We start from the raw sequence: 15,698 nt of genomic DNA on the forward strand, positions 1-15,698 counted from the left end.
GATCAGTCATCAAGTCCGGGAGACTCCCAGGCAATTTGGGAGGGTTGGCAAGCCTAACTAAAAAACTGGTAAATCATTGCCAGTGGTCAAACTGCAGATAGATAGGGTAGCGCTGAAGGGATAATTACTAGTCCTAGCCCCTTTAGGGCTACCCCGGATCAGGCGTATTTCTCAAGACATTCACTTTCAACTAAAATTTGAGGTAGCCGAATCCTAAAGACGCTTAATTGGGTCTAAAGGTCCGGACTATCTCTCCCTAAAGGAAAGGAACAAACCGAGAATGTTACCGTCCTCCAGATAGCACTTTTAATAAGTTTAGCTAGACTATATCATTCTGGATATTATGAGGGTCCGGAAAACTCCCCCAGAATTCTGCAACTCCTCACCAAAGAGCGTACAGAGATTGAGTTTGCGAGTTTTTGATACAGAAGTCTTATGTGAGACAATTCTAAAAATATATAGATTTATTAAAAACACGACATTTAATTTACAGTTGGTGAGTCAATCGCAACATTAACAGTTCCAAAAAGAGAAAACTTATAATCTTATCAGAGAATCTTGCTTTTAAATCTTAACTTCACTACAGTATTATAGTTCTTAGTGTTCTACAGGATATCCAACAAAATCAAATACCTTTGATCCCCGAGGTACAAAGAGTTGGACACTTACAGAGCTGCCTCTGAAGCCGAGAATTGCTTTGCCCGATTGAAGCGAGTCTGTTATCCCATTTGAGAGTTCAATATTTATACCCTTTTCCAGTGGTGTTTCCTTTGTTTTCTGCTGATGCAAGCTAATTATCTCTAGTAATTTTTCTGCCGATCTCTGCAATTCTTACTGCCACATCAGCTGGTAGCATTACAGAATCGTGTCTCATCTCTAGGTGTTCTAAGTTTACCATATAAAAAATGGTGTGACAGCAGGTGTTCCTTACTTTGCCATCTTTACGAGGGCAGATGTTCCTTAATTTATGTGCTTCTTTACGAAGTGTAAATTAGAACACCTTATCCATGGTGAACCATTGTTTTTGTTCCCAAATGTCAGCCTGTCAGAGCCCTTCAACTTCTGCCTCAATAAGGTTATTTATTCAGGGTCAACAACTGTCTTATCTCAATAGCCAGAATGCTTTCACAGCTATTTCACAGTTAAATTTCTAAATTTCCAAACCCAGTTTGTCATGTTTTAATAAGGCCAGAATTCTTTCATAAGATGGTGTATTTTTCTGAATCGGTTATATGGCTTATTCCTTCACAGCGCTTCCCATTATATATTTATATTTCTTGAAGATTGGCAATCCTACTACTGGGAGTAGGATGCCTAGAGGATTTTCCACTCTAGGCACCTCTACTGCAGACTGGCTGAAATAAGCTAACTCAGCACAGACCAGGATTCAAACCAGGGGGCCTTCTTGTCGGTTTGGTTAAGCTACATGCAGGCTTCACTAACCAAGCCATCAAATGAGTCCCCAATAGACAAACCTTACTTTGTTGCTCATGTATTATGACCCACATCAGGTCTATCAGATCTTCTGCTTTCTTGACTTTACTGTTTCTTCAATCTTTCTTAATCCCAGTCCACTTTTCCACCTCCCTGGAAATTTATCATGTTCATCTTATCCCTAAGTCAGATGATCCCTTTTTCCCTTCTAACTATTGCCCAATTGCTTTTAAGTTGGTTATCATTGAAAGTTCTGGTCTGATCTGCAATTGGTATAGGGTTTTCAGCACCAATACTTCACTGTTGATCTTGTTGCCTATGTTGGGTGCCTATGGAACTCTGTTTTACACTGCAGTGAACTTTTCCTCCATAGTTCCTACTGAACTCCAAATCCTATATGCTTTTTCCTGCACCCTACATTCCTGCAGTATTAAAATCAACTTTCACTGTGTATTCTAGCTCATGCTTTTGAAGGTCCTCAAAACTGTGGGATTCCTTTACCTCCCTCAATCTTTCCTTCCTCTTATAATCTTCAGACTTTCAGTACCCAAGCTTTTTATTACCTTCATACTACTGTCTGAGTTATCTTGACTTCTACTTTTTACTTTTTTCCTTCTTGGTAATATCCTACACCATAGCTTTGGTTTCTTCATTGAAAAACATTATTTTGGTCAATGCTGGCCTTTTGGGTCTGCCGAATTATGTGCTACATTATCTACTTGGTAGGCCCTGTACCTTGTGATTGTTATTTCATCGAAAAATTATAGACATTAAGGCACAGAAGGAGGCCGTTTGGCCCATTGCAGCTGTGCTATTGCTAGCTCTTCAGCTGGAGTTATCTACAATTCGGCGCTCAAGCCTCTGTTGCCGCTCTCTGCAGGATTTGAGCCAGTTCCACCCTTCCAATTGTGTAACCTCTCTTGCGCCCGCTCTAACACATGTGACTTCAGCTGTATTTTTGTTACAACTTTAACTTCAGTCTATTGAGGGGAAAATAACTTTACTTGTGTACGAAGGGACTAAAGATGCCTAAACTACTAGTGGCTGCCTCTTAATTTGCTGTTAGGTTGGGTGCTGTGAATTAGAAGTTGTCTAGCCAGTTTTCTGTTCCAACTGGGTGTGGAATTCTGCCCATACCTGTGCTCTGAAAACAAACAATCACCTGCTTTATGAATTTTTCTTAAACAGGAAGACAGGTGTCGGATTCTGTGGAAAAACACCATAAATACACCTGGGTGGTGCAGTGAGTTATACTTTGATCTCTGGGATCTTGGTGGAGATCCAGCCTTGATTGATGGGATGCAAGTCTCCTCTGTCTGTTGGGTGTAAGGGTGGTGCTACCTGGAGTGAAGTTGTACTGTCTCGGTCCAGTTCCTAGTGAGCATGGTCCCACAGCACAAAACTGTTCTTAAATTGGCGATCCGCACAGAGACACCACATTATATTATGTGACATGGAAATGGATGGAGTGCTGTTATGAGGTTGCAGCTGAAGGTTTTTGCTGAGACAGAACGAAGAAATAAACATTGCAAAGTATTGAACGCATTTATGGAAATAAGGGGAAAAGTTCTGTTAAAATGAGTTTTGTGCTGGACCCTTAAGCAAGTCACTGCTTGGAATTGAGTTTCTCGGCCACAAGTTGGCGAGTCTCCTTGGTAAAAGCAATGAAAGCTAAACTGTAACCCAAATCTAAGAAGCTGCTAATGAACAGCTAATTAACTAACATGGAAAGGAATTGCATTCTTAAAGAAGAATTTAAATAACTAACTTGTATCACTGGAAAAAAACACAGTATAGACATGGGGAATGGTCTCCATCTTTCCTCAGGGCTGCAATGATCCCCTGCAAAGCAGCCAATTTTGTTATTATTTGTATGTTTTTTAATCTACTGGAAAAGCATGAATCATAGATTGAGTGAAATATTCTGAGATTCAGTTAAGTTTAACATGTTCAAATTGAATAATCTAGGGTGTGATTTCTACAATTTTGTAATCAGTATCAATAATCAGGCCGAGGTGCAGGGCCTCAGTTAGAAGTTGAATTAGTGTGGTTCGAACTACAGGTGACCTAATACTATTTCAAAATCGATACATGCACGCTAATATCTCTTCATATGAATGGCCTTTGAAATGTTGCTAACCAGATTGTTTCACAAATAAATTTCAGTTGTAATACCCTTAATAAATTGTTGAAGCCTTTTAACACCACCTGGTATGGTTTCAGAAATATGATTACTAGTATAACTGGGAATGATTGTTAATTTTTTTTTAGATATTTTAAATGTTGCTCTGATCTTTGACCTTGCACCATGTGCTATAAATGTTCCTTACTCTAATGTGTCCTCTTCGTGATGACTCAGAGCTCCCTATGCCATAAAATTGACTAAATGCACCACACTTTACATATACCGACTGCATGATTTGAGTGCTGAAACACTAAAGAATTCCTCTGTCTACATCCCTGTTGTACGAGGTAATGCTAGAGTTGGGTGTAGATTCTTATGACTACTTCAAGAGATTGTTTTTACAGTTGACTGTAAGAAGTGACCAGGTCCACTGTACCTGTTCTTTCAAACAATAGCCACTTGTTTCCCCGCTGATCCTTAATGTTTTCAATAATCAATAACCTTGTTCAGTAATCCTTCTGCATGATGTGGACAAATACTGTAAACATGGCACCACCTACACTAAGCACGGTTCCTGACTGAGAGGCAGGTGACCTGTTGATCGGGTTCTACCATAGTTCCTCTTGAATCAGCCATTAAGAGATGCATGAGAATGGCACAAGTTTTATTGACTTCTATTCTCCCTCTCCCCCTCTCGCCCCCCCCCTCGTCTCCTCTCCCCCCGTTCGCCCCCCCCGGCCCCTCTTTCCCCCCCCCCCGGCCCCCCTCACCCCCCTCTCTCCCCCCTCGTCCCCTCTCCCCCCCCTCACCTCCCTCTCCCCCACCTCACCCCCCTCTTCCCCTCTCCCCCCACCTCGCCCCCTCTCTCCCCCACCTCGCCCCCCTCTCCCCCCGCCTCTCCCCCCTCGCCCCCCTCTCCTCCACCTCGCCCCCTCCCCCCCCCCCCCCCCTTCCAATGACCTGTTTAACACTGAACTGGCCAAATTGAGGACCACAAATGTTAATTATTGTCCTTCAAGTCAGTGAGCAGCACATGTTACTGGGGCCACCTATGATCCTGTGTACTTGATGATGAATCCTTTTATATCTTGGCTACAGGTTGTTTTGATAATGTGATGGGTTTTGTTTGAAAAAGTAACCTTTCTACACACAAATCAAAAATGCAGCACAATAATTAAAACAAAATGTAACGCCACACTTGCTTCAAGCTAGCCAGACAATTGAGCAGAATAGGGTGTGATCACTATGAACTAGAAAATGTTAACGAACAGCAATCTTTTTGGCTCACGTCTAAGGTGGATCTTTTTGTGCAGGTGCAGGATGGTCGGCAGCAATATCAGCGGGGAAATGGTGTCGCCTATGAACAGAACAGCGTGAGGCAAATTGGACTGCCAAGCCCCACAGAGGTATGAGTGACCAGTTTTACAAGCATGTCCAGACAAAACCTGTTATTATCTTGACATTTTTATTTTGCTACATAAATCTTAGAATGGTAGAGTGGCAGATTTAATCCGAGTTCACTTAATGATAGTTGTGCGTAACAACAAAATAAAGTTAAATCTAACAAGTAACCTCAGAATGTGAGCCATAGCTGCCAAGAGCGGAGTTATATGGGACAGTTTGCCTTCTACCCATCAGCGGAGTATGTGCTTATCTGCACGTGTGAAGCTTTGCTCCCCAGTGATTATACACAGGAGAGAATGGGTGGCAGTATCGATTTCTCAATGCATGAAAACAGTTAACGTTCCCAGGAGCTCCCAACAGCTTCACAGTGGAGTGAAGTCGTATACTGCCGAGTCCAAAATCCAAACAGTTATACATCTCCCCCTGGAAGAGTCCCACACTGATTGGCTATAATGCTCTTGGGAGTCAGTTCAAGGCATTTTAGTCCATTGAAGCTTATCTCTCCAGTATGTTGGAAATCATTGTACAGCCTGTGGGTCAATATATTGGCTGTGAAGTGCTTTGGGACATCTTGAGGATATGAAAAGCACTATATAAATGCAAGTTCTTTCTTTTGCTTTTCTTTCTTTTATTTTCTTTCACGGTAATTTTTTTTAAAAATTGGGTGATGCATCATGGTGAGTGTATGGCTGGGCTGCTGAAGCCTTGCCTTGCTGTGCTATGGGCGTGGAGGTGGTATTAGTTCATCACTTTAAAATCTTGTCTAAACTGCCATTTGTTTGTGGCGCAGATACAGAACAGACAGCATCAATATATACTGGCTCAAAGCATGAAAGGAATAAATATTCCCAAAGATTCTGAAGTCCTTGTGCGTAAAACCTATGTGTCATTTGATCCAATCCCTCCTATGCAGGTATGAATTAACACAATGATTTTGTCAATTTTATAACCACGTCAGGACATATCCTGCTAATATCTTTGTATTCTGTTGGAAATTGAAGAAGTAATAAAATAGCCGAATTAATTCCAATAAATGTAATTTCCATTCGCTTGTATCTTTTATAATAAAGTTGAATCATTAGATTCATTCATTTGTAGCCATTGTTGGGCAGATTGGCCTATTGAAACTTGTCCCTCTAATTGTTTGTACTCAATTTGGAACCTGTGGGTTGACTGAGCTTCTGTTGCTGTCTCAGTCCCTCTTTTTTTACCCCACTACACTTTTATTCCCACCAACCAACACATGTCCCCATCAAGACTCGTGATTTTGTTGTTTTTTTTGTCGTTGAGGCTAAGTATGAATGAAAGCCCTTTTGACTGGACAAAATCTTATTTGTATACAAAGAGCAACAGACAATGATTTTAGACAAGTCTGCTAAAGAGTAAATGCTCCTTAAGATAAAATTTGTTAACTCCAAAACCAGCGTCTCTCTTTTTATTAGTGCGATCGAGAATATACTATAAACTCTTTGAAAACCATTTACTGTCCTATAATTTGACCATAAAATATTTAGTTTTCTTTTCTCCAATATATTCATCAAATAACTGCAGTTCAGATGGATGGCTATTGTTTTATTAAGATTTAGATAAGGGGAGTTGTTTAGAAATCACCATTAAGCCACTAGAATTGTTCAATGCAAAATCATTCAGGCAATCACCTTGGTGTGTGTGATCTATTTTGCTATCATTTTATATAAGTTGAATAGTCCATTAATGGTCTCTAGTAATCAAAGCAACCTGTGGATTGAGAAGATTTTGTTTAGAGGCTCAGTCCCTGAAAACTTGTATGAAAAGTAGTGCTGTATGGGATACCTTACTGAGTTTGTGTTTAAGACACATTGGGGGTAATTTTTACCTTCAGTGCCTGGATGGTATCCTGGCAGAGTGGACCACCCGTCCGTTGTAGAACCCAGCGGGTAAAGTAGGCGGATTCTAGAATGGGCAGGGGAATCTGCTCCACCAGATGTTACCATGCAGGTGGTGAAGGTGGAAATTACCCTCATTATCAGGACAGGTTTGAGGAGGTTTAACTCCGGATCTGGAAGTGTTCAGTGCTAACATCGGGTGCCAGATGTGGGGGAAATTGTCAGCAACCATATCCCTCAATTTGAGCACAATAAAAAAAAAAAATCCCTCAATGTTTTTTGAACAAGTTAACCACGTAAATTGAATTTTAAATATTCATTAATAGTAAAGTTTACAAGGTGGATGGTGTCTGCGATGGCGAGTTCTGAGTTTTGAAACCACCCTAGGATGATGAAGTCAAGTCTAACTGACACTTATTTCTGTTACAGGCGTACAACAACTCAATGGATCTCCGATGGCGTCAGAACATGGGATGCTCGCAAACTAACTGCGATGTCCACAGTAATCAAAGCCTCATAAGAAATGTGCAGAGTCCTGTACAGGTACAAATGACTACCTGATTTCAAGTTCTTTAATAAGGTAGTTTTGCACACTAGTTGGTGAGAATTTTAAGGACTATCATAGAATAGAATCATAGAATGGTTACAGCACAGTAGGAGGCCATTCGGCCCATCGAGTCCGTGCCGGCTCTCTGCAAGAGCGCTTCAGCTAGTCCCACTCCCCCGCCCTTTCTCTGTAGCCCTGCAATTTTTTTTTTTCCGGGTACTTATCTAACTCCCTTTTGAAAGCCACATTTGAGTCTGCCTCCACCACCCTTTCAGGCAGTGCATTCCAGATCATAACCACTCGCTGCGTAAAAAAGTTTTTCTTCATGTCACCTTTGGATTTTCTGTCAATCACCTTAAATCTGTGTCCTCTGGTTCTTGACCCGCCAATGGGAACAGTTTCTCTCTATCTACTCTGTCTAGATCATTATATTGCAATTGATTCCGATAAGAGTAATAGTGGCTCCCATTGGTTATCTCAATGTTTACATGGCTAATGTGTGCTGGCTGCAAATTGCCAGCAATGAATAAAATAGAGAATTATAGGTAGGTGAGTAGGTGCACCACTTGATAATTGTGGATTTCCTTTGATTTGTTGGGGCTAGGTTAGAGCTTTCTCTTCTTGAAGCCAGCTCTGAAGTAAGGACATGTGACTTCCTCAGCTTTGTGAAAATTGATGCACTGAAATTAATGAGCAAAACTTCGCTTCAGTTCAAATTATTTCTTTTGTTGGATGTGGCTTGGGACTTCAACCTGTTTTCCAAAAATCCAGACTAAGATAACTAAAGGTTGGGTGCGATCTAATTCAATGTCACATTCTCGTCAATGTGACTAAATTTGCATAGTTTTGGTATAAATAGCCTGGGTCAGTGTTTTCTATTCACAAGCTGCTTGAATGTCTGCATTTAAAACCTCTTTACCAAATATGCCGACTGTTATTTGTACTTTGTATTGAAATGGGACAGCATATTGATGTTATTTGAAGCTAAAAGTTTCAACTAGAATAAAATTATTTTATTGAAAAGTTAAAGTTTTGAACAACCTGTTAACTTGAAAAGCAAAATTAAAATCCAATAAATTAATTGTAAAATGACAAAATTGATGCAACCAGTGGCTACTAGTCTGAATGCTTGAGATCTGCCTGAAGATGCCTGGGGCTGGAGAATGCAAGTCTGTACTAATATTTGTTTGTGTTGCAGATCGTGGGCTCTCCAAGTGAACACATAGGGTCTCGGAGTGCACGAAGCTCCGTCACTTCCCAGGAATATGATCTGCAGTATGATGAAACCCAAATGAGAAGCTCAGGAGAACGGAGTCCTGTACCAGCCAGAGTGCGGAGTCCTCAACTGACCCAGGTACTATACTTACATGGGAACGGTGGCATAGTGTTACTGGACCAGTAATCTAAATTCAATTAATTAAATAATTCTAGAATTCAAAAGCTAGTATCAGTAATGGAACTACCAGATTGTCATAAAAACTCATCTGGTTCACCTAATGTCCTCTAGGAAAGGAAACCTGCCATCCTTGCCTGGTCTGGCCTACATGTGACTCCAGACCCACAGCAATGACTCTTGGCCCTCTGAAATGTCAAGAAGGCGGCTCACCATTACCTTCTCAAGGGCAATCAGGGATAGGCAAAAAATGCTGGCCTTGCCAGCGACGCCCACATCCCGCGAATGAATTAAAAAAAATATTTGGAGATTTCTAATTATGCCGTCTGTTCCACTTTACTGCGTTAGGTATTTAAAGACTATATTAAGCTGTCACTGTTCACTCCAGAAAGAGGTATTTTTTTTTCCAAAAAAAATCCGAAACAAAATGAGAGGACATTTGAAGTAGTGTTTTTGTCTCCTGTTCAGTACTGTGCCTGCAGCTTGGAGGGAAAATATTTGAGGTGGGGTTTTATAGCTGGGGTTTAGAAAGAGCATTTTAGAGGTTGGGTATTGTGGCTGCATTGCATGATGGGGAAGAAGTGAAGATGCATGAAGTCAGGTACTGTGGCTGTGGTCCTGAGATAGGGTAGATGGCATAATTGAATTCATGTAGTAGTGAAACATCTTTAGCTTGTAAGGCACTCTCCATAATCCATTGCTGAAGTCTGTTCAGACTTTATATAATAATTTATAACTTGATATTGTTCTAAGTAATTGGTTGTTATATCAGTGATCAATCTGGAATTGCCATTAGATTCTCCCACCCCCAACTACAGAACACTAAAAATGGCTTTACCTTATCAGAATGAGTGTTGGCATAATCACAATTTTAATTAAATATCTGCTGATCTTTGTACAGTGCTATGAATTGCATAAATGTGGTATTTCTCCCATTAAGTTGCATACAGGTACATAATATATATTATTTTCCAATTGAATTGCATACTGATACATATGTATAGTACTTTCCCAATTACACAAATTAACCATGAAAATGTCCAGGCTAACTGAAGTAAGTGTCCCCATTATTTTGTATCGTCCATCCTGAAAATATTAAGACTGAGAATGGGGTTGTTGTGGTTAAAGCTTTGAAGGCCTGAATCCTGTGTATTCGCAAAGCCAAGAACTTATGTCTGGGAACAAAGGCCTAACATTTTTTTAAAAACAGAAGATGAGGGAAATGCAAAGCATTTGGTCCTGGGATAGGGTAGATGTCAAAGTTGAATTCACATAGTACTGAAATATCTTTAGCTTGTAAGGCACTCTCTATAAATAATTGCTGAAGTCTGTTCAGACTTTATATAGTAAGATGAATAATTTATAACTTGTAATTGGTTATGTCATGTCAGGGAGCAACCTACCTAGCAATTGGGAATGTGAATCTAAATCTGAAAAATAAGTTAACACTTCAAGTGTAACTCTTCACCAGAACTGGCCAACTCTCTCTGACTGGCACTCTGTCAGTCTTATCCCTGCTAAGTAGGTCAGTATTAGATGGTTACTCAGTATTAGACTGTTGGAGAAAATGAACAGGTGTAAGCAAATTTCAGGATATTTACACACTTTCAGGAAGGCAGGGAAGAAAGTTCACCTTCATAGTGCTTGCACTACTCAGCAGCAAGATGGGCAGACTGTTTGAACTGTTCAGGTCCGCATAAATGTTGGAAAGAGTATTCTCGTAAAGGGCTGAGATATGGACATCACTGTTGTAAAACCTTTCTCTGTCCACATGATAAGCTAGACTTCCTGCACTTGTTTCAGAACCTCCTTGGCCAGGATAACGTCCTCCATTTTGGAGAAGTTCAACCTGTAACAGAATGCATTGATGGTTAGGAAAATTCTGGGGATGGAGGTAAAGGGTTAGTGACAGATAGGGTGATATCATCTACATAAGACCATATCTGTGTTGTACTGCTCCAGTCTGCACACCATGGGTGCTCATATTAAAATGAAAAATGTCAGTTCTGGGAAAAGGAATTGCATACTGATACATATGTCTAGTACTTTCCCAATTACACAAACTAACCATGAAAATTTCCAGGCTAACTGAAGTAAGTGTCTCCATTATTTTGTATCGTCCATCCTGAAAAGTAAAATTGAGAATGGGGTTGTTTTGGTTAAAGCTTTGAAGGCCCAAATTCCTTTTGTCACATTGTATCAACATCTCAAGCTCCCATATCAGGTATAATATGCTTCCAGTTGTACCTGTTCATCTGGTGATGAACACACAGGCAAGAGTGGAACCATGCAATGGCAGTCCCTCAGAGCAAGACAACAGGGCTAGAGGCACTGGAAGAGGATGGCATGGTCAACTATGTCAAAGGTTGCAGAAATCTCAGGAAGGATTATGCTCTATGCACAATCTCGGTGAATGCCATTTGTGACTTTGGTGATGGCCACTTCATTGTTGTTGGAGCGGCAAAAGCTGGAGTGGAAGGATTCAACTGGAGTTGTGCAGGAGATGGGCATGGAGCTTGGAGGCAACAACACAAGAACATTGAAGATGAAAGGAAAATAGGAGATAGGGCTGTAGTTAGTGAGGGCAGAGAGTAGGTTTCAGTTTTGAAAGGGAGATTCGTGAGAAGGAAGACTAAAGAAAGACTTGCATTTATATAGCGCCTTTCATGACCACCGGATGTCCAAAGTGCTTTACAGCCAATGAGAGATGATAAAAGTGTTACTTAAATGCAAGTCTCTTGGTTTGCGTAAAGTCAGGTTGAAAATGAAATTCCCTTAATGTCAAAATTAGCTTGTTATTCATTGCTTTTCTGTTTAGTATGTTTTGTCAGCATTTAGAGATTGGAGTACTGAGAAAAATGGCCACCATTTTTTGAGGTGGTTGTTGTAGCTGTTCTTTGGGTGAGATTGCTAAAGTTAGGTATTGTGGTTGCAGTTTGGAGGAAATGGCTGAGTTTGTGAAAATGCAGCTGAGATCAACTGTTGTAGCTGTAGTTAAGATGGTGATGTCATGACCTAAGGTGCCCAGCAGCTGCATGTAATGACTGAACCACTGCTGAAGCAATTATAAATGCTGCAAAAAATAATGATTTCACATCATTTATTGTTTTGTAAGTTTATCTACACAGTAATTGAGCCCTCCATTCAGATGCTAATTCCACACCCTATGGAGCATAAAACCTGATCTTTATACTCACTAAAATGAGCATAATTGTAATTGCTCTAGAATCGATCATCAATTTTCAACAAATTCACCCAAAATAATTTAAAGTTGGATGTGACTAAGCTAAGCTTTCTCATTGAATTCAAGCCAAGTTAGCTTTTCAGCCAAGTAATGAACTCACTCTTGAAAATTATTTGGCTTTAATAGCCCTAGTATGAAGTGAATCATTCAAACTCCACCCTTCTCATGCTATGTGATATCTTTTTTGACAACTTGTGAGATATTAGTATCTGATTACATATCTTTGGAATAATGATGCAGCATGAATGAACATATTGGATTTAGTTCAGAAACTATATCCTGTTCCCTGATGGCTTAAGACTTTATCCAGTGATTAGCTAAAGCTACAGACCAGGACAGTCCCAGCCTCATCAAGGGCAGCAGTGGGGGTGCTACGCTTGGTCTAAGCGTACCCAGGTTAGCGAGGGGAAAATGATCTGGATTATTACCCCTAATTGCTTCCCAGTGACTTCTACTGGAAGTGCACACATCTAGACATCAGCTGAGGACAGAATTCAGCTCAGTTGTGTGTGATGAAATATTCCATTCATCACTCATCAGTATTTCGCTGCCTGTGACTGTGGTTGGTTTCAGTTTCATTTCCATTGTATTGTACTGTGTGTAGGGCTCCGCCCATACCTGGCTCCTATGTAAGCTGGCCCAGCCTGCAGCACATCCAGTACGGCAGACCTCTGGATGGAAGATACATTCTCCTCTGTGTGTTACCTTCTAAGTCAATAAAAGCCTTGTTTTGTTTCGCTAACATCGAGTCTCGGATTTATTGAGGCACATCAATTTTATTGACTTAATTTTCAACACAATGGATCAACTCTTGAAACCCGAACATTTGGATTTGGACCAGCATGCTTCGGACGCATCGGCACGCTTCGGACACTGGTTTGTGTGTATGGAATTCTTCCTGGACAATTCCGCAGCCGTCAAAAACGCTACGGACGCTGCGAGTATGAAACTCGGAATTCTGCGGAATTGGGTAAGCCACCGGGTTTACCCCCTCATCCAAGACGCCGACACGTACCCGGCCGCCTGCGACATCTTAAAGGCGCATTACCAGCAGCCTATGAATGAGGTGTATGCTAGGCATCTGCTCGCTACTCGCGCACAGCGACCTGGGGAATCGGTGGAGGAGTTCCGAGGCACCCTGAAAACGCTTGGCAAAGACTGCAAGTGCCAAGATGTAAAAGCCGCAGTGTACACTGACGAGCTTGTTCGCGATGCCTTTATCACAGGCCTCAGCTCCACTTACATCTGGCAGAGACTGCTGGAAAAAACGGGATTGGACCTGAAACAGGCTGCGGACACAGCACGATCCCTGGATGTGGCCCAGAAAAACTCGGACGCCTACTCTTCAGTCCACGCCGCCACGTGTGCACCAAGGGCGCCACCATCTTGGAAGGCATCTTCCCCGCCCGGCAGCCCGACACCGTCGGGGCCCTGCTCTCCCCCCAGAAGCCCTACGACAGCCGCGACGCGTCGGGGACCCAACTGCTACTTCTGCGGGCAGCCGAAGCACACCAGAAACCTGTGCCCGGCGAAAGGCACCACCTGCTTTAAGTGCGGTAAGAAGGGGCACTTCGGGAAGGTGTGCAGAGGGAACCCCGCCGGAAAACCCGCCACCGCCGCGTGTGCGCCGTGGGAGCGGCCATCTTGGACGCCATCTTGCCCGACCTCGTGGGGTCCGCCATCTTGTGAGCAGACAGCGTGGACGCCATCTTGTCTCGATCAGGGCCCTACAGTGGCATCGGTCACAGTGGACCAGACCAGGCCGCACCCGCTATCCAAATCAATGATGGACATCGAGGTAAACGGGTGCAGGGTTAAATGTTTAATTGACAGTGGAAGCACGGAGAGTTTTATCCACCCTGAACTGGCACAACAACTCTCCCTAAAGGTGGTCCCTACTCGGGGTACCATCTCTATGGCTGATAAAACCCAGACATCGACCATTATGGGTTACTGCACGGTACAATTGTCTGTTAACGGAACTGTATACGATAATTTTAAAGTACTAATCATGAAGAATCTATGTGCGAGCGTGATCTTGGGCCTGGATTTCCAGTGCTACCACCAAAGCATCACGCTCAATTACGGTGGGTCCCAGCCGCCCCTCACAGTGTGCGGTCTGGCTACCCTGAAGGTAAAGCCGCCTTCGCTATTCGCGAACCTTACCCCTAACTGCCGGCCAATAGCGACCAAAAGCAGGAGGTACAGCTGGGAGGACAGGCGGTTTATCGCGACCGAGGTAGACAGGCTCCTGAAAGAGCGCATTATTGAACGCAGCAACAGCCCGTGGCGCGCCCAAGTGGTAGTGGTAAGGGGTAGCGAGAAGAAACGGATGGTGATCGACTATAGCCAAACGATCAACAGGTACACCCAACTAGACGCCTACCCGCTACCCCGCATATCAGAAATGGTGAACCAAATCGCCCAATACCGGGTGTTCTCCACCATCGACCTCAAGTCAGCGTACCACCAGCTCCCTATCAGACCAGAGGACCGCCCGTACACCGCCTTCGAGGCGAACGGACGCCTCTACCAATTCCTCAGAGTCCCCTTTGGGGTGACGAATGGGGTCTCGGTCTTCCAGAGGGAGATGGACCGCATGGTCGATGACCACCACTTGCAGGCAACCTTCCCCTACCTCGACAACGTCACCATCTGCGGTCACAACCAGCAGGATCACGACTCGAACCTCGAGAGGTTCCTGAAAACCGCACAAAAACTCAACCTCACCTACAACGAGGACAAGTGCGTTTACAACACCACGCGCCTCTGCATACTAGGCAGCGTGGTGGAGAATGGGGAAATCGGACCAGACCCCGACCGATTGCGCCCCCTACGGGAGCTGCCCCTGCCCAACACTCCCAAAGCCCTGAAAAGGTGCCTGGGGTTATTTTCTTATTATTCCCAATGGGTCCCCAACTACTCCGACAAAGCCCGCCCCCTCTTGAAAGCATCCTCTTTTCCGCTCTCTGCTGAGGCCCATGCCGCCTTCAAAAGCATTAAGCAGGATATTGAGCGGGCCACCCTACAGGCAGTGGACGAGAACACTCCCTTTCAAGTGGAAAGTGATGCGTCTGACCTTGCCTTGGCGGCCACCCTCAACCAGGCGGGGCGGCCCGTAGCTTTCTTCTCGAGGACCCTCCAAGGGCCCGAGATCAGACACTCCTCCGTAGAAAAGGAGGCCCAAGCCATCGTGGAGGCAGTGCGCCACTGCCTAGCCGGCAAACGCTTCACCCTACTTACCGACCAGCGGTCGGTAGCGTTTATGTTCAATAATAAACAGAGGGGGAAGATTAAAAATGATAAGATTCTTAGGTGGCGGATCGAGCTCTCCACCTTCGATTATGACATCATTTACCGGCCAGGGGCCCTTAACGAATCCCCCGACGCCCTCTCACGAGGGATGTGTGCCAGCGCCACCGGGGATCGGCTACAGACCCTCCACAATGACCTCTGCCACCCAGGGGTCACGCGGCTGTTCCACTTCATAAAGTCCCGCAACTTACCCTACTCGACTGAGGAAGTTCAGTCCCTGACCAGGAACTGTCGCACTTACGCTGAGTGCAAGCCTCGGTTCTACCGCCCAGATAGAGCCCACTTAATCAAAGCTACACGGCCCTTTGAGCGGCTCAGCTTAGATTTCAAGGGCCCCCTCCCGTCCGTCGACCGCAATGTTTACTTCCTGA

The 15,698-nt window shown here is 43.4% G+C and overlaps 1 protein-coding gene across 2 annotated transcripts in view; it reads left to right on the plus strand.

The window, feature by feature from the left end:
* Positions 1–15,698, plus strand: part of LOC147125021 (protein POF1B-like) — a 125,099-nt gene that overhangs the window by 30,984 nt on the left and 78,417 nt on the right. For both annotated transcript variants that reach the window (XM_085996144.1, XM_085996141.1), the window contains 4 exons: positions 4,873–4,965; positions 5,754–5,876; positions 7,258–7,371; positions 8,574–8,729. In XM_085996144.1, coding sequence (XP_085852270.1) covers positions 4,873–4,965; positions 5,754–5,876; positions 7,258–7,371; positions 8,574–8,729 — 486 coding nt within the window. The remainder of the gene's footprint in view (positions 1–4,872; positions 4,966–5,753; positions 5,877–7,257; positions 7,372–8,573; positions 8,730–15,698) is intronic.

Source organism: Somniosus microcephalus, chromosome 1, assembly GCF_052327205.1.
Source record: "Somniosus microcephalus isolate GS21.2 chromosome 1, FLI_Smic_1.0, whole genome shotgun sequence".
Classification (NCBI taxonomy): domain Eukaryota; kingdom Metazoa; phylum Chordata; class Chondrichthyes; order Squaliformes; family Somniosidae; genus Somniosus; species Somniosus microcephalus.